This window comes from Drosophila eugracilis, unplaced genomic scaffold (genome assembly GCF_018153835.1).
Source record: "Drosophila eugracilis isolate 14026-0451.02 unplaced genomic scaffold, ASM1815383v1 contig_1985, whole genome shotgun sequence".
Classification (NCBI taxonomy): Eukaryota; Metazoa; Arthropoda; class Insecta; order Diptera; family Drosophilidae; genus Drosophila; species Drosophila eugracilis.
In genome coordinates, this window is record NW_024572849.1 from 87383 (window position 1) to 104106 (window position 16724).

The 16724-nt window shown below is 40.9% G+C and overlaps 3 protein-coding genes across 5 annotated transcripts; 1 reads left to right on the forward strand and 2 right to left on the reverse strand.

Moving 5' to 3' along the window:
* Positions 1-33: 33 nt before the first annotated feature.
* Positions 34-2397, reverse strand: LOC108104357 (nudC domain-containing protein 1-like). Of its 2 annotated transcripts, XM_017210366.1 has the most exons (4): positions 2308-2397; positions 1324-2250; positions 943-1266; positions 34-866 (listed from the first exon to the last, which is right to left on the reverse strand). In XM_017210366.1, exons 2-4 carry the CDS (start codon positions 2207-2209, stop codon positions 379-381), a joined length of 1698 nt encoding a protein of 565 aa, XP_017065855.1. In that variant the 5' UTR covers positions 2210-2250; positions 2308-2397; the 3' UTR covers positions 34-378. The 2 variants fall into 2 exon arrangements, with proteins under 2 accessions (XP_017065855.1, XP_017065854.1); XM_017210365.1 differs by having other exon boundaries at positions 36-866; positions 943-2250.
* On the reverse strand, positions 2292-4551 carry LOC108104356 (nudC domain-containing protein 1-like). 2 transcript variants are annotated; one of them, XR_001772295.2, is made up of 3 exons: positions 3259-4551; positions 2629-3180; positions 2292-2456 (listed from the first exon to the last, which is right to left on the reverse strand). XR_001772295.2 is itself a non-coding variant. In XM_017210364.2 (2 exons), the coding sequence occupies exons 1-2, from the start codon at positions 4526-4528 to the stop codon at positions 2696-2698; spliced, it is 1755 nt and encodes a 584-aa protein (XP_017065853.1). In that variant the 5' UTR covers positions 4529-4551; the 3' UTR covers positions 2292-2695. The 2 variants fall into 2 exon arrangements, 1 of the variants encoding a protein (XP_017065853.1); XM_017210364.2 differs by having other exon boundaries at positions 2292-3180.
* A 114-nt stretch (positions 4552-4665) lies between these two features.
* On the forward strand, positions 4666-16590 carry LOC108104352 (copper-transporting ATPase 1). Its single transcript, XM_017210358.2, has 4 exons — positions 4666-6007; positions 12778-14024; positions 14089-14880; positions 14943-16590. The coding sequence occupies exons 1-4, from the start codon at positions 5029-5031 to the stop codon at positions 15696-15698; spliced, it is 3774 nt and encodes a 1257-aa protein (XP_017065847.1). The 5' UTR covers positions 4666-5028; the 3' UTR covers positions 15699-16590.
* The last annotated feature ends 134 nt before the right edge of the window (positions 16591-16724 follow it).

The following is a 16724-nucleotide window of genomic DNA, read 5'->3' on the forward strand; positions in this document are numbered from 1 at the left end:
TTATCGAAAACTATCGTTATTTGAATGATAAGCTATCGACAACTGGCAGTTAAAAGCAGCGTTGCCAAGTTTTTCATAAAATAAAAACTTTTTATTTATGGCTTCTGCCAACCAAAATATTTGAAACAATTCATCAAATTGTTTTAAATGGTACTAACTACATACATATGTATGTACATATATGGAATTATGAAACAATGAAAAAAATTTGTTCAACCAAAATTCTTATAAAACATTGTTGAATTTTTAAACATTTAACTGGAACGGAAATGGAATTTAACTTGAATGGAAATGAATTGTCCACTTAACGAAAACCATTTACATAAAAACAACAAATATATTATTCCGAAAGGGTTGAGTGCCAATAGGAAAGAACTCCTAAAATATCTGCAGGTGTAGCAGGGCGTTCTTGGATAAAATTGTAATTAAATTTTTAGATGTGTTCATGCCCAGAATCTCGCCGGTGCGAGCGGGAAGGGTGACGATACTCTGTTTGCCTTTAGAGACTGGTGAACCGTCGCGATTGCGCAAACCATTGTCGGCATCGTGAAGCGGCTGATAGATTGTTACATGGCGAGATCTTTCACAGATGACTGCATACTCCAGATCCGGACAGCAACTGGCGAACTTGCGGTTGTTTTTAGAAGCGTACATGATGCCAAATGCATGCAGCTGCCCCTCATGGCTAACGCTCCATTCGTTGGTTGGAGTTGGTTGGAGATTCTGCATCCATATTGAAGTATCTACGCCCTCACGCGTCGCAAATGCTGCCGGGAATCCAGGCAGCAATGTCTTGGAAAACTGCAGTGGCGAGATATCCAGGAAAATGGTGTGAGTAATGCAGCCGCTGATAAAATTAAAGCGCACTGAAATAGATCGGGAAAATTTAATAAATACGCTGAAAGAATGGAGTACATCTACACAAAATAATTGACTACACACCCATTCTTGTGTCATCGTAATTCATGTCATCTTCCTCAGAGGGTTCCAGAAGATTCGGAAAAGGCAGTTCCCCCTTTTTGATGAGTTTTATTTCCTCTTCCACTCCATCTTTCAACTCGGCAAGCAATTGTGGCCAGTATTCATGCTCCTCTTTGGTCAGTTCTACTTCCAGGCCATTCGACTTCATTTTCCACTCTGGAAAATCCGGGTCCAGATCGCCGTATAAACATGCGGTGAAGATCACGTGGGTCATATATTCCACAACCACAGAGCAAGTTGTACAGCGTACTTCGAAGGAGCTTTGAGGAACATATGGTGGCAGTTCTAATTTGATGAACACTTTTTCAATAGTCTGAGACCAAGTATAGTTTGCTTCACTACCGTTTTCCAGCAGGCAATCTAAAATATCTGGTGAAGCATTAGCTGCAGCCTCGGCTATATCGTCATCGGATGCCTTTCTTTGCTCTGGTGTCTGTACTTCACGCTTGCTGGCAACGATTAGAGACTCGGCACCCAGTTCAAAGGTACAGTACTGAATGGAGCCAGTGGTCTCCAATCGTTGGAAAACACGGTAGAACCATTCGTTACTTTCCATTGTCTTGGTCCAACGACCCAAAGTGAGATCTATGAAATGGACTTGTATTTGATGTCTTTTGCGTACGACATATCGGTGCGCCACATGTCCGGCAACCAAAGATATTTGCTTGCATTCCGTATCTGTTTTCCAATCCATTCTGGCATCGTAGAGTACGTAGCCGTGATACTCACCGGCACTATTTACCGGCGTGCGAGTGATCAGCTGCCAATCTTGCGGACCAGATCGAGATCGATCGCCTGTGTCAATCAGATGATACGAGGTCAACCCGTCGCAAATCACACATAAGCGTTCTGATACGAATTTTAATGTGTAATTGTAATGCATCAAGTCATTTTTGTCGCCATCTCCCTGGTCGCCATATTTCATGGCGTATACAACCCGCTGACCATCGGCAAGTCTAGTCAATGGATTATACTTACACTGGATCAGTTGATGGCGCACATCAATAAAATAGCTGTCATAGCTTAACCAAGGATCAGCAAAGAGATGGTTTTGATAGTCGAACAATTGAGCATGTAGAAGCGAGAAGTCATCAGTGATTAGCTCCTGGCGCATAGGGCTGAACTCAAGATTCTGTCGCAGCACTGGTACCGGCTCGAACGAGAGCTTATAGCCGTCGAAATTGGTGTCTATCAGGGTACTGTTTACATTCAGCTCTACCACCGACATATTCACGAATTTCTTTATACGATTCCTATATAAGCTTTTGCCTGAAGCAAAATCACCATCAAAATTTAAAACACAAAATGAATTAATACTATACTTACTTCTGGTTTTATTTGATTTTTAAATTTGCTTTTGCCTGAATGTGATATCACTATTAAAATTCAATTCTAAGTAACGTTAAAAAGGTTCGTTTGGCGAAATAGAATTTTGAACGAGAGACGACCGCCTACTTTGAATGTTGTTTGTTATCCTAGGGCAAAAAAATATATTAGAAAATTAAAATTTGATATTTAACTATTTATCATTTACTTATTATTGAAATATTCAAAACAGCCAGTGCAAAACCAGTATAACAAGTTTTAAAAAGCATAAAATGGAGTTAAAAATATTTAAAAAGAGTTTATTAAATATTTTAATCTTACCAACTTTATACGAAAAACTAAAATAAAATTCCGAATGTGCTGCGTGCCAATGGGAATCGAACTCCTACTACACCTGCAGGTGTAGCAGGGCTTTCTTGGAAAGAATGGTGATCACATTATTGGCTGTGGTCATGCCCAGAATCTCGCCGGTGTGATCAGGCATGGTAATGAGACTCTGTTTGCCCAGAGTGACTGGTGGACCGTTGCGCTTGCGCAGACCACTAGCGGAATCATGATGCGGCCGATAGATTATCACATGGCGACAACTCTCACAGATGACCACGTAGTCCAAATCCGGGCAGCAGCCAGTAAACTTGCGCTGCTGCTTAGAAGCAAGTACGTAGCCAAAGGCGTGCAGTTGTCCCTCATGACGAACGCTCCATTCGTCCGGTCGAGTGGGTTGGTACATCTGCAACCATATTGAGGCATCCACACCCTCGCGCGTCGCAAAGGCTGCCGGAAATCCAGGACGCAATGTCGTGGTAAACAGCAGTGGCGAGGAGCTGAGGAAAATAGTATGAGTGATGCTACCGCTAGGCAGATTAAAGCGCACTAAAAGAGATCGGGGAAATATAATAAATAAGCTGAAAGAATGGTAAAGTGCAAGGACACAAAAAATTGACAACTCACCCATTTTAGTGTCATCGTTATCTATGTCACATTCCTCAACGGGGTCCGCAAGATTAGGAATTGGCATCTGCCCCCCTTCGAAGGATATTATTTGCTCCGCCACTCCACCTTCCAACTCCGCAAGCAATCGTGGCCAGTGTTCATGCTCCTTCTTAGCCAGCACCACTTCCAGTCCATCCGTCCTAATTTTCCACTCTGGATAATCCGGGTCCAGATTGCTGTATAAACTTGCGGTGAAAATCACCTGGGTCTTATATTCCACCACCACAGTGCAAGTTGTACAGCGAACGTTGAAGTCGCTTTCAAGAGTAAAGGGTGGCACTTCTAATGTGATGACCACATTCTCAATCGTCTGAGACCAAGTATAGTTTGCTTCACCGCCGTTTTCCAGCAGGGAAGCAAAAGTTTCCGATACAGCATTCGCTGCAGCATCGGGTCCAGCATGGACTGCAGCTTCGTCGGTTATCTTGCGCTGCTCTCGTGTTTGTACCTCACGATTGCTGGCAATAATTAGGGACTCGGCTCGCGGCTCAAAGGCACAGTAGAAGATGGAACCAGTGGTCTCCAGACTTTGACAAACACTGTAGGACCACTCGTTGTTTTCCAGTGACTGGGTCCAACGACCTAAGGTTAGATCCATGAAATGAATTTGCGTTTGTCTCCCGCCTACGGCAGGACGGCGTGCCACATGTCCGGCAACCAGAGAGATTTGCTTGCATTCCTTTACCATATCCAGCCGGGCATCGTAGAGTATAAAGCCGTGAAACTCAATGGTACTATTTACCCGCGTGTGAGTGATACGCTGCCATTCTTGTGGACCGGATCGGGATCGATCGCCTGTGTCAATCAGGTGATACGAGGTCCTCCCGTCGCAAATCACACAGAAACGTTCCGAAACGAATATAAGGGTGTAGTTATAGTCCGTCAAGTTAGGTTTGTGTCCATCGCCCTGGTCGCGATAATCCATCGTGTAAACAACCCGCTGACCATCAGCATGTCCAATAAGTGGATCATATCTGCACTGCACAAGCTGGTGGCGCACATTAAAAAAGTAACTATAGTGGCGCATCCAGGGATCAGCAAATAGATGATTTTGTAAGTCAAACAGTTGTGCATGTAGAAGTGAGAAATCATCCGCGGCTAGCTCCTGGCGCACAGGGTCGCACTCAAGCTCCTGCCGCAGAACCGGCACAGGATCGAAGGACAGCTTGTAGCCATCAAAGTTGGAGACAACTAGGCTGCGGTTCACGTTGAGATCCACGACCGCCATACTTATGGTAAACGTTTATTCTAATCGATAGTTGGCATGCCTGCCAAAACTACCGATATAGACTCCTAGTGGGCAGCCCCGTATATCGGTCCGCCCGATAAAGAGGGCATATCGAAAGACGGCCATCGCTAGTTGCGTGCCGTGCGAAAAACAAAACGGGAGCGGAGCAGCTGTTGCCTGCTAATTGGGAAATTAAACACAAAACACAAAAATTGTGAGTTTCGTGTGGAGTTTTGCCGAGTGATAAGCGCTAGCAGGAGTCATCTATTTCGCCATAACAAATCGGTCGGCAGCTGCAACACGATATATCTGACTCCAAAGTTTAATTTGTGACACAATTCGAAACGGGACACCCAGCAAGTGCAACAGAGAAGGCGATAGAGCGAGGGGCAACTCAAAAATTTAAAGTTATTCCATATCGTATCTCATATATATATAAAAATATATATCGTGCTTCCCCCTTCTACATCCCATCAAAATCAAAATAATGCAAATTCAGGATGCCAAGTGACGACAGAGAAGCAGCAGCGACAATGTCCACGGTGCGCCTGCCCATTGTGGGCATGACATGTCAGTCGTGTGTGCGCAATATCCAGGAGCACATAAGCCAGAAACCGGGAATCCTTAACGTACGCGTCATTCTTGATGAGAAGGCGGGATATTTCGATTATGATCCACGGCAAACGGATCCCGCCCGGATAGCAAGCGATGTCGATGACATGGGCTTCGAGTGCAGCTATTCAGAGGCAGCGACGGGTGATGGAGATCAACAAACAAATAGCACGTCCAGCGCCTGGACCAACATCCGGGTAGTGGGCATGACCTGCCAATCGTGCGTACGCAATATCGAGGGCAATATCGGCACCAAGCCAGGCATCCAATCTATTGAGGTGCAGCTGGAGGCAAAGAATGCCCGCGTCCAATACGATCCCGCCCAGTATGATCCCGCCCAGATAGCCGAACTCATCGATGACATGGGCTTCGAGGCTAGTGTGCAGGAATCCCAAACACAATCCCCTAACTCCTCCCCCGCCCGCGCCTCATCACCCAAAAAGAGAGCATCTCCTTCACCACCTCATCCAGCTCAAAATGGTTCCGCAGTGGCCATACCCATTGAACAAGAGCTATTGACCAAATGCTTCCTGCACATTCGTGGAATGACCTGTGCCAGCTGTGTGGCTGCCATTGAGAAACATTGCAAGAAGATCTACGGATTGGATAGCATCCTGGTAGCTCTATTGGCCGCCAAGGCTGAGGTTAAGTTCAATGCCAATGTTGTGACGGCCGAGAATATAGCCAAGTCCATCACAGAACTAGGATTTCCCACGGAACTGATCGATGAGCCGGACAATGGCGAGGCCGAGGTGGAGCTAGAGATAATGGGCATGACATGCGCATCCTGTGTCAACAAGATCGAGAGTCATGTGTTGAAAATAAAGGGAGTAACCACCGCCTCCGTAACACTGCTAACGAAAAGGGGTAAGTCGTGATTTGGTTATCTATAATTAAAGTACTTTATTTTGATAAGCCGTAATTTAGGCCATTTATTCGATTAGTTATCGATTCCTGTGAGTCTGTGATTGATTTAAATCGAGGTTGATAATATTTTTCATTATTTAATGATTGCCCTGGGTTTTGTTAAAAAAAAATATTTAACCATATTTAAACAACATATTGGCATAGTCCCGATATCTTTTGTTAATGCCCCACAGCTGTTATCCAAAACAATGGGTACTATCGGGCGGCTATTCAGAAATCCCGGGCGGGGTCATACAATGGAATTCCACAAGTGCAAGTGACAGGGTGATACAAGGGTGTTACGTAACATTTAGAATAAAACACCTGAAACAGGGCCATCAACCGATATGCACCTGTTGCTCTCGTTTATTTTCACCTACCACAGCTGTTTGAAAATTCGATCTAAAATTCGTTTGGATATCTTGTATACCCTTGAACTTGAGATATCTAGTAATCTAAACATTTTTTTAAGTTTTTCTAAAGAATAAAATAGAATCTTGACATTAAAAGTTAGGACATCAGGTCCATTAGTAACCAAGGGTATTTATAAGATTGCTTTTTTAATGGATATTTTGGCTAGGCGACAACAGCTGTTCTTGATTAACCTCTTAACATCGAATCGGTGGAAATGTTTTGTTCACAATTAAAAACTACTGGCCCAGCAAATGTTTATTGTAACTGATATACTCCGAGTATACTCTATGTCCTATGGGGGCTTATATTTTGGGTAGGGAAGGGTAGGAGGTTTCAACGATAAGAAAATGGCCGGGGATAGTACGAGGAACTCTATATATACTACAAACTATATATATATATATATATATGTAGACTATATCAGCTTTATGCTTTGAGCAAACAATGGCAATGGCAACTAGATTAAAGTGCCTAGATCTGAGTTCGTGTGCGTGGGCAGTGAAGTTATCTGGAACAGTTGGGGAATTTAATAGATGGACTTTCTGTCCGAGGAAAGTGTTTATGCATTAATGCAAATATAGCTAAGAGAAATGTACTTAAGTTTGATTTTTTATATAGTTTTATTTAAGTTATTTAGTTAGAAATTCTTAGGATTATTTAATAATTTTTTTTGAGTGCTCAGAAAGTACTTTATAAAGATTAGCTGAAAGAAAGAGAATGTGAATCAAAATCCGATTGGAGGAACAAAGAACAAAAGACAGGATGTGATTGTTGGCTTCTTTTGTTCTCTCAAACAAATTTTGATTGCCAATAGAGAAGGCCGGGCCAATGATTTTAACAAACTCCCATTTAAGCCTTGAAATTGAAAGTCCATCAAAAAAGCAGAAAAAAAGTGAAAGAGCTCAAGCATACGCCCCGAAATATATGTTTGTGTTTGTTTAATAATATATATACCCACGATCGCAACTGAGGAATTAATCTCTGGTTTTTGGACTTGAAAGAGGGAGACCTCTCTCTTTTTGTTGTCCAGTTTTTGGCTCTCCCTGCTCCGCATGCGTGACCACGAATTTGAAACCACTTCCACTTTCTGCACTGGGAAAAATATGATAATTTTATATAAATTTGATTTTTAGTAACATTTTTAAATAATTTATGTAAAACTTAGTTTTATTTGTTTAAAATTTCGATAAACATATTAAAATTTTTCATTATTATATATTTTTGATCTATAAGAGATCTATTTTGCTTTACCTTATAAAGCTTTTCTGGTTTCTTATCTATAAATTGTAAATATTTTTTGTTTCCTTCTTAAAATATATTTTTTTCTGTGCCTTTCCAGTTTCATTCACCTTCACTTTGATTTAGAGTTTTGCTCATTTTTTACCCCCTTTTTTACCTTGTCTTTTTATTTCTTCTCTTGTCTCACAAATCTTGAATTGAATTTAGTTTTTGATTATGCAATAAAATTCGCTCGACTTATGTTTGATCACATTTTCGGTTTTTGTTTTAATTCTGGGTGATTCATGGCAAGCGCTTTGCATACCTGGATTAACTATACCTTGCGTACGTGCGCCATTTTTAAAATGTTCAAATACAACAGCAAATAACAATAACAAAGAGAAGAAAAATGCATAAATGTGAGGCTTCATAATTATGATTGCAATAAAACTGGTTTCGGTTTCAATTCACTACTTGCCTTTTGCGCTTTTTTCGCTTTCGAAATGGAAAGGCAAATGAAACTATTTTAAGTCGATGACACTGAAAATTATTTCAGGGTTTGAAAAGTAATATAATAATAATGTTAACCTAATATGAATGTCAATCAGTTTTAGGTGTAAGATAAGATTTAGACTATCTATAGTATCCTCTGCATTAAAGGTTATTTTTGGATAAAAAGTAGTGTTAGGTATCAGAGGTAGAAACTAGCAATTAAGATTCGTAAGAAACAGTCAAGAAAGACAAATTCGTATTCCTTTTATGTCTTTAAATTTCTTATAAATTTCTAAAGATTTTACTAAGCAATGAAAGTAAAAAATAAATACTTTATTTATAGAATATTTATAGGATTTTCCATCGTCACAAATTCTTATTTTTTCAAGTTAACTTAAAGGTATTTATAAAAACTGAAACAGCTGTTTGTTTTTTTTTTAATTTGAAAGGTGAATTTTATAACCATATGGATTAGTCTAATTCCCTGCTGCTACTTATCTATCAATCAATTAGCACTTAAACTTTAATTAACTACCATTAATTAAGTTAAACTTTTTTGTAGTTTGTCATTAGTTATTGGGTCTTTGGCTTGTTGTTAGCTTGTTTGAAGTTTGTTTGCCAGATCGGTAGTCGGAATTGGGAGTGTAAACTGTTGAGCAAAACATATGTTTTCTTCCAATTCTTATCGTTCGGCGATAAGTGTACGACAGCAACAAGCAACAACAACAACAACAAAAACAACAAGTGGCAATCTCAATTCAAATTGAAAAATGTTCTAAAATTGTAACAACGAATAGCGGTGCGATAAGATGGACACGGGGAGCGAATCAAACAGAAAATAAATAAATAGAATAGAATAGAGAGGACTTAGAAAGAAATAGTAGTTCATCTACAGTAGAACTTTGATAATTGAAAAGAAAATATGTTAAATAGAAAATATATTAAAGATTAAGAATGAAATTTGTAGAAGATCATTAGGTTTTTGGGTTAAATAACAATGAAAAGAATAGAGATTCCTAGAAAAACTTGTAGTTCTTCTATAATAAAACTTAAATAAAATATATTTAATTACTTCTAACATTATACTAATATACTAATTTGATATCGTTTAAAGCTAAGATAGAAGTTTTCCTTAAAGAACATTCAAGTTACTTAAGTTGACTATATAGAATTTTGATAGTAAAACCAACACGCACACACGGCACACATTTTTTATCATTATTTATCAATGGAAAACTATCTGAAAGATCGATCGATACCCATCGATAATTAGGCGTCAATTGTCAACCTTTTCAGGTGTAATTAAGGCCTAATGCCAATCTAATCCTTCTTCGATTTTGCACACGACCCATTTGGTCTCCATTGGGTGGCCCGCTAATTGAACGATAAATACAAATTCTATATACGATATCATGTGGTTTTGTCAACTAATTTTCCTTTTGTACTTTAAGTGGTTCACACAGCTGGAAATTAGAGTAATTCACACGAGAGAAAAACATTTGAAAATCGTATTTGTTTATTTATATTTTATGACTAACTGGTAATAAAGGGAGCTTCTTCTATAGAAATGGATATTGTCATGAATTAAGGGGCCTTTTTAGGGGTAAGCATTAGATTTTCTAATAGTTTTAAAGATCTTTAAAGAGTACAGACGTGCCATAAGAGTATAACTTGGTATACTATAATAAATTATTAAATATACAAACAGCTTTTATAATAGTTAAGTAAATTTGCCTATTTACTGCTCACAAGATCTTAAATAAAACAAAAAATGTTCTTTTGTTATTTTTCCCACGTCTGATAGGAGCGCTTAAAGTTGATCACAATGAGTAGGTAGAAAATGGTGCATTATTAATATTGATGGACTTGCAAAATTCTGATTAACTAAAGGTTACTAAGCAAATATATATATTACTTAGCAGCTGTTAAGAAATTTTAGATTTCCTAATCAAGGGAAAAGGTTTTGTTTTTATGATTTTATAGGAATTTTAAAGAGATTATAGCTCTTTCTTAGAAAAGCTATATTTTCTTTACAAACAAACTGCTTGCTGTTTGGCTTAATAGATAAATGCATTCAAAGTTTTAATTGATTTGCCATGAACATGCATACATATAAGATTACTCGCCTATCAATGAACTCAAATGGTACATGTAATGTCGTTACCCACCCAATCACCCGCATAGGAAAAGCAAATAATGAAATGTGTTCTTTTGGGGGGGAAACATACACAATGGCAAGATTTCTAGCTTGTTGAGTAACACCGGCGACATGCTAATAATCAAGAACGAATTCAGTTTACACTCAACAACACACATTCGAAATGAAAGTTGAAAAGTTATCTTATCGATGGTGGCGATGAACCTACAGTAACAGCAACAGTCAAGAATCCGGGTAGCTTCTAAGCCCCTACGGATTTCATTTAATACGTTTGCAAGCGATAGTTTTAGCCACATGGTTGGCATACCTTTGGAAGAGCTAATGAACCCTATAAGCTAATGATTCCTTTCGTGACCGCTTAGGGATTTAACTAGAAAGAATGGTAAGCGTAGGGAAAATGAAAAACTTGTAGTTTACTTTGCTTAAAACTATTAGCCATGGCAAATCGATTTAGCAATCCTACTCGAATCTGTCGCCATCTAACCGGTTGTCTGCTTTAATTTCAATACCAGAACCGGCATTATTTTCCAGTCGTTAACAAATACAAACAACTTCATTTGATGGTTGGCCAAAAGGCAACCTCAAAAGATTACCTCCTCACTATATATCTTTACCTTTCTCGTATGCAGTTTTTGCTAGAGTCTTGGGGAAAACACAGGAAGGAGGGGCCATAAAAATGATAGCAAGCTCTAGAAACTGTGATGAAATTGATATGGCATTCAGATACAAGTACACGTACTTACTTACATACATAAATGGGAATCACTTGGTGAATAAATTAATAAATGAATGCCTTCCTTGTTTTTTAAGTTTCAGAACATGATTTTCAGTAAATTTATAGAAATTTTATTTAAAATACTTTACGGAATTGGAAGAAAAGCTTTAAAAATCTTAATTTACAAAATTTTTTTAAAAATTAAACATATATTTAGGGACAAAAGACTTCAATTTCTTGATATTAAGACGTGATTACATAATCGTTATTATAGATAACCTTGAACTGTTCGATTTTTTATAGCAATTCACTTTAAGCAATTTCAATGACTGCCACTGTAGTCAAAATCCTCTGTGCATATTTACCTGACTACTATTTGCAAGCAGCTTTCTCTATTTTTTATGACTGGTTTTGTAATCGTTACACATAGAACAAGTCCGGTTTTTAAGTAAACCAATGTAAGCTAACTTGGCTTGATAAGGGGCAATGAATGGCCAAAAAAAAAACAAAGCTACTTCACAAAAGTCCGATGAAGTTTCCAGATTCCAGCGCTGAAATGCGGAGTAAACAGATTTATGCCTAGTAAGCGAAGTATCTCCCAGTGTCCCTTAGTCCACAGAAAGAAGAAAACAAAAGCAGAGCAGCACCTGGTTTCTAGGTCTGATGAACTAGGACTGAGTTGTGGTCACTAGCCTGTCAGTATCCCCATGTGGTTGCTCCTCCATGAGTCCAAAGTGACAGCAGTCCATAAACGAGAAAAACAAAAGCCGAGGAGGAGCTCCAGGTCTCTATTGCTGATGGACTGGGACTGGGCGTGATCACAGCTGGGCAGTATCTCCATGTGGGTGCTTCTCCATAAGTCCGATGAAGATTCCAGCGCTGAAATGCAAAGTAGACAGATTTTAGCCTAGTAAGCAAGTATCTCCATGCATCCATAAGTCCAAGAAAACCAAAGCAGAGTAGTATCTGGTCTCTATTGCTGATGGACTGGAGCTGGGAGTGATCAATGCCTGCCAGTGTCTCCGTTTGGATGCTCCTCCATAAGTCCGAAGTGGCAGCACTCCATAATCCAGCGAAACCAAAGCAAAGCAGTACCTGATCTCCAAGGTTGATGGATTGGATCTGGCATTGATGCCAGCCGGTCAAGCTTAACTTAACTTATTCTTTATAGATCCTTATTGCATTGGCGGCATGCAAGCCGTTGAAAATTCTGGGGATCATGGGCCAAATATAACCCTCGGCTTATGCAGTAAAAATAAAAAAAGTTTGCCACTTACCTTGATTTCCGACTTGCTGAAGTCCATCGATGATATAGAAGGCATCGTCATCTATATCCAGCATCACACGTCATCGAAAGTCCAACACATGGACGCATGATGCACTGCATCCTCCATGGAGGCCATGTCCAGGCACCACCAATATAATAGGTGGTACCACCGGACCACTCAGAGACACTTGAAAGCACTGTACTAGAACACACACACACACACACAAAGATGACTTGACTAATTTTCACCGGCCAACAGCGTCCTAGTCACAACATTTCTGCCATAAGCTGTTGGGAATTATAAGTTTTTCCGAGGTCACAAAATTTCGGTTAACCTGGAATTAACGAACATAGCCGTTAATAGGGAAATTTGACTGTTAACTTAACTTTTCGTTAATTTGCTTTAAAATTCAACATTTTCTGTTAACATTCGAATTACTTAAACATCTCTAACATTAATTTTACAGGAAAATTCCGGTATATCACAGAGGACACGGGTCCCCGGAGCATCTGCGAGGCGATCGAGGGGCTGGGATTCGAGGCCAAGCTGATGACCGGCCGGGATAAGATGGCCCACAACTATCTGGAGCACAAGGAGGAGATCCGAAAGTGGCGAAATGCCTTTTTGGTCTCACTGATCTTCGGTGGACCCTGCATGGTGGCCATGATCTATTTCATGCTGGAAATGAGTGACAAAGGACATGCGAATATGTGCTGTCTCGTGCCAGGTCTGTCTATGGAGAATCTGGTGATGTTCCTGCTCTCCACACCCGTACAATTTTTTGGTGGCTTCCATTTCTATGTGCAATCCTATCGAGCGATAAAACACGGCACCACCAACATGGATGTACTGATCTCGATGGTTACGACCATTTCGTATGTGTACTCCGTAGCTGTGGTCATTGCAGCCGTATTACTGGAGCAGAACAGTTCGCCATTGACCTTCTTCGATACGCCGCCAATGCTGCTGATCTTCATTTCGCTAGGTCGCTGGCTGGAGCACATAGCCAAGGGCAAAACCTCTGAGGCGTTGTCTAAGTTACTATCCCTAAAGGCCGCCGATGCTCTGTTGGTGGAGATCTCGCCGGACTTCGATATCATCAGCGAGAAGGTGATATCCGTGGATTATGTACAGCGTGGTGATATCCTAAAGGTGATACCAGGAGCCAAAGTTCCTGTAGATGGCAAAGTTCTATACGGTCACTCCAGTTGTGATGAATCGCTGATAACTGGAGAATCAATGCCGGTAGCTAAACGCAAGGGATCCGTTGTCATCGGTGGTTCCATTAACCAGAATGGAGTTCTACTAGTGGAGGCTACACACACGGGTGAGAATACGACGCTCGCACAGATCGTGCGATTAGTAGAGGAGGCCCAGACCAGTAAGGCACCTATTCAGCAGCTGGCCGATCGTATTGCTGGGTACTTTGTACCCTTCGTTGTTGTGGTATCGAGTATAACGCTGATTGCTTGGATCATCATTGGTTTCTCGAATCCCAATCTGGTGCCCGTGGCCATGGAGCATAAGATGCACATGGATCAGAATACGATCATCGTTAGTTATGCCTTTAAGTGCGCTCTAAGTGTACTGGCTATTGCTTGCCCATGTGCCCTGGGCTTGGCCACACCCACCGCCGTGATGGTAGCCACTGGAACGGGTGCTATCAATGGTGTGCTGGTGAAAGGTGCCACCGCCCTGGAAAATGCTCATAAGGTTAGTTTTATATTTTTCATGTTTAATCCTAACTTTACTTATAAACTTCCCTTTACGATTCCAGGTAAAGACTGTGGTCTTTGACAAGACCGGAACCATAACACATGGCACTCCAATGACCAGCAAGGTTACCCTCTTCGTCACAGCTCAAGTCTGCAGCCTGGCTAGAGCTCTGACGATAGTGGGTGCCGCCGAGCAAAACAGTGAGCATCCGATCGCCTCCGCCATCGTTCACTTCGCCAAGGACATGCTAAACGTGGGCGCCACTCCTCAGGGCGGCAGCTTTGGCAAGAGCAGTCACTTCCAAGCTGTGCCTGGATGTGGAATACGTGTCACCGTATCCAATTATGAACAAACCCTACGACAGGCCTGCAACGCGGAAAGGATAATCAACTATGAGAATTTGCATCGCAATCATCCTCAGGGAACTGTATCGGTGGACAAAGGAGCCACTATCGAACACTTGCTGCCACAGCGCAGTATACGCAAGTCAATGGAACTAAACAATCAGCAGTTGCTATCCGATTTGGTCCCGGAGCAGGAAGAGCAGCTACCCTTGGATCAGAAGATCATCGATGGCCCAGAGATTCTGGTGCTAATCGGCAATCGTGAATGGATGCAGCGCAATGCCATCGAAGTGCCGCTGGAGATTAGCGATTGTATGACGCACGAGGAACGAAAGGGACACACCGCAGTGCTGTGCGCCCTCAACGGCCAGCTGATTTGCATGTTTGCTGTGTCCGATATGGTCAAGCCGGAGGCTCATCTCGCCGTCTATACACTAAAACGGATGGGTATCGATGTGGTGCTGCTGACGGGAGATAACAAGAACACTGCTGCCAGTATAGCCCGAGAGGTGAGTGTCCTGAAGTCTAATATAATATTCTGAAACTAATTTATTTTCTATGCTTACTTTAGGTTGGCATTCGTACAGTGTACGCCGAGGTTTTGCCCTCACACAAAGTGGCGAAGATCCAGCGGATACAGGCCAACGGCATCCGCGTGGCCATGGTAGGCGATGGAGTCAACGATAGTCCGGCGCTGGCGCAGGCAGATGTAGGCATTACGATTGCAGCGGGCACTGATGTGGCCGCCGAGGCTTCGGATATAGTGCTGATGCGCAACGATCTCCTGGACGTAGTGGCCTGCCTGGATTTGTCCCGCTGCACAGTGCGTCGCATTCGCTACAACTTCTTCTTTGCTAGCATGTACAATCTTTTGGGCATTCCGCTGGCCAGTGGTTTGTTTGCACCCTACGGATTTACGTTATTGCCATGGATGGCATCTGTGGCCATGGCAGCCAGTTCAGTGAGCGTGGTGTGCTCTTCCCTTCTGCTCAAGATGTACCGCAAGCCTACGGAAAAGACGCTGCGAACGGCGGAGTACGAGGCGCAACTAGCGGCGGAACGAGCAGGTGGTTCGGAATATGAACTAGACAAACTATCCCTCCATCGTGGTCTTGACGATATGCCCGAAAAGGGCAGAATGGCCTTCAAGCGATCGACCAATTCACTCATTTCACGCATTTTCATGCACGGAAATGGGGGCGTTACTTCGCCAGATGCCAAACACGAGGAGGGTCTGCTGGATCCCGAGGAGCAGTACGATGGCCGCACCAAAATCGTGAGGAGTCGCTACCATGCCAATGACAGCACCGAACTGCAGAAGCTGTGAAAGCTCAACGATGGCAACTATCAAGCAAGCACCAACAATCCAACCGATGACCTCAAAAAGAAGATAAAACGACAAATTTTCAGTGAAATTTTTAAGCGGTCTTTAAATTGATTTAGTAAGAGAGCGAATTATAAAACCTATGTACATATATCTATTTTGGCAGATTGATTTTTTTTTGATAAAGAATAAGCAGTAGGTTCCCAGGGCTATTCTTGTGCTATTCGCAGTCTAATATGATTTTGTATGTCTCACATTAAGCAAAAGATAAATAAGGATTGGTTTTAGGAAAGTACTCTCAGTATGTATATATACATAGCTTAAAAACACAAAATATTTAATTTATATTTTAAGTATACTTTCTGAACTGCTGAGGTGTCTTTTTTAAGTCGACAATAGCACCTTATTTAACTATTCTTATAATGAGAGTAACAAACTTGATAGTAGATCCAAAGGATAAGTCCATGATAAAGTAAAGCCGCTACTGATACTAAGGATCGTAAGGATTCTATCGCCGCTTTTCTATTACCAAGACCCGCACACCGTCCCCTTTTTTCTATGTATTTCTTATTTTCCCTTTTTTTATAAGAAACTTTTAGCATTTCTGAGAGTTTTTTGTTTTATACAAAAGTTTTCTTACTTTTTTGTCCGATTTACAATGCCTATTATAATTATTATTATTATTATTGTATACAAAACTTTTTTTTTTTTTGTTATGATCGTAAGTTATGTACATTATTATTAAGTTCAACTGAACAAAGGCAAAGAAATCGCAGAAGAACAGAGAAGACAAAAAACAAGACATCAACCATCATTGAACTATTGTTACTTATTGTTAATACGCATTATCATTTAACCACATACACGAAGGTAAAATAAATGAAATCCAAAAGACGAAAATCGAACAACTTGACCTAACCCTGACCTCATATCGGCTTTAATCCTTATTTGTGCAATCAGAGGAGGAGTGTTACACTTGTATAACAATTGGGCACAAGACAAGTTAACTAACGATAAACATTCTTTATA

Excerpts from the sequence above, each read along its gene's own strand:
- LOC108104352 (XM_017210358.2), top strand. The coding sequence starts at position 5,029 with ATGCCAAGTGACGACAGAGAAGCAGCAGCGACAATGTCCACGGTGCGC. Across the intron at positions 6,008-12,777 it reads AACACTGCTAACGAAAAGGG|GAAAATTCCGGTATATCACA; the intron begins GTAAGTCGTGAT and ends TTAATTTTACAG. Across the intron at positions 14,881-14,942 it reads CTGCCAGTATAGCCCGAGAG|GTTGGCATTCGTACAGTGTA; the intron begins GTGAGTGTCCTG and ends TGCTTACTTTAG.
- LOC108104356 (XM_017210364.2), bottom strand. The coding sequence starts at position 4,528 with ATGGCGGTCGTGGATCTCAACGTGAACCGCAGCCTAGTTGTCTCCAAC. Across the intron at positions 3,181-3,258 it reads TAACGATGACACTAAAATGG|TGCGCTTTAATCTGCCTAGC; the intron begins GTGAGTTGTCAA and ends GATCTCTTTTAG.
- LOC108104357 (XM_017210365.1), bottom strand. The coding sequence starts at position 2,209 with ATGTCGGTGGTAGAGCTGAATGTAAACAGTACCCTGATAGACACCAAT. Across the intron at positions 867-942 it reads TTACGATGACACAAGAATGG|TGCGCTTTAATTTTATCAGC; the intron begins GTGTGTAGTCAA and ends GATCTATTTCAG.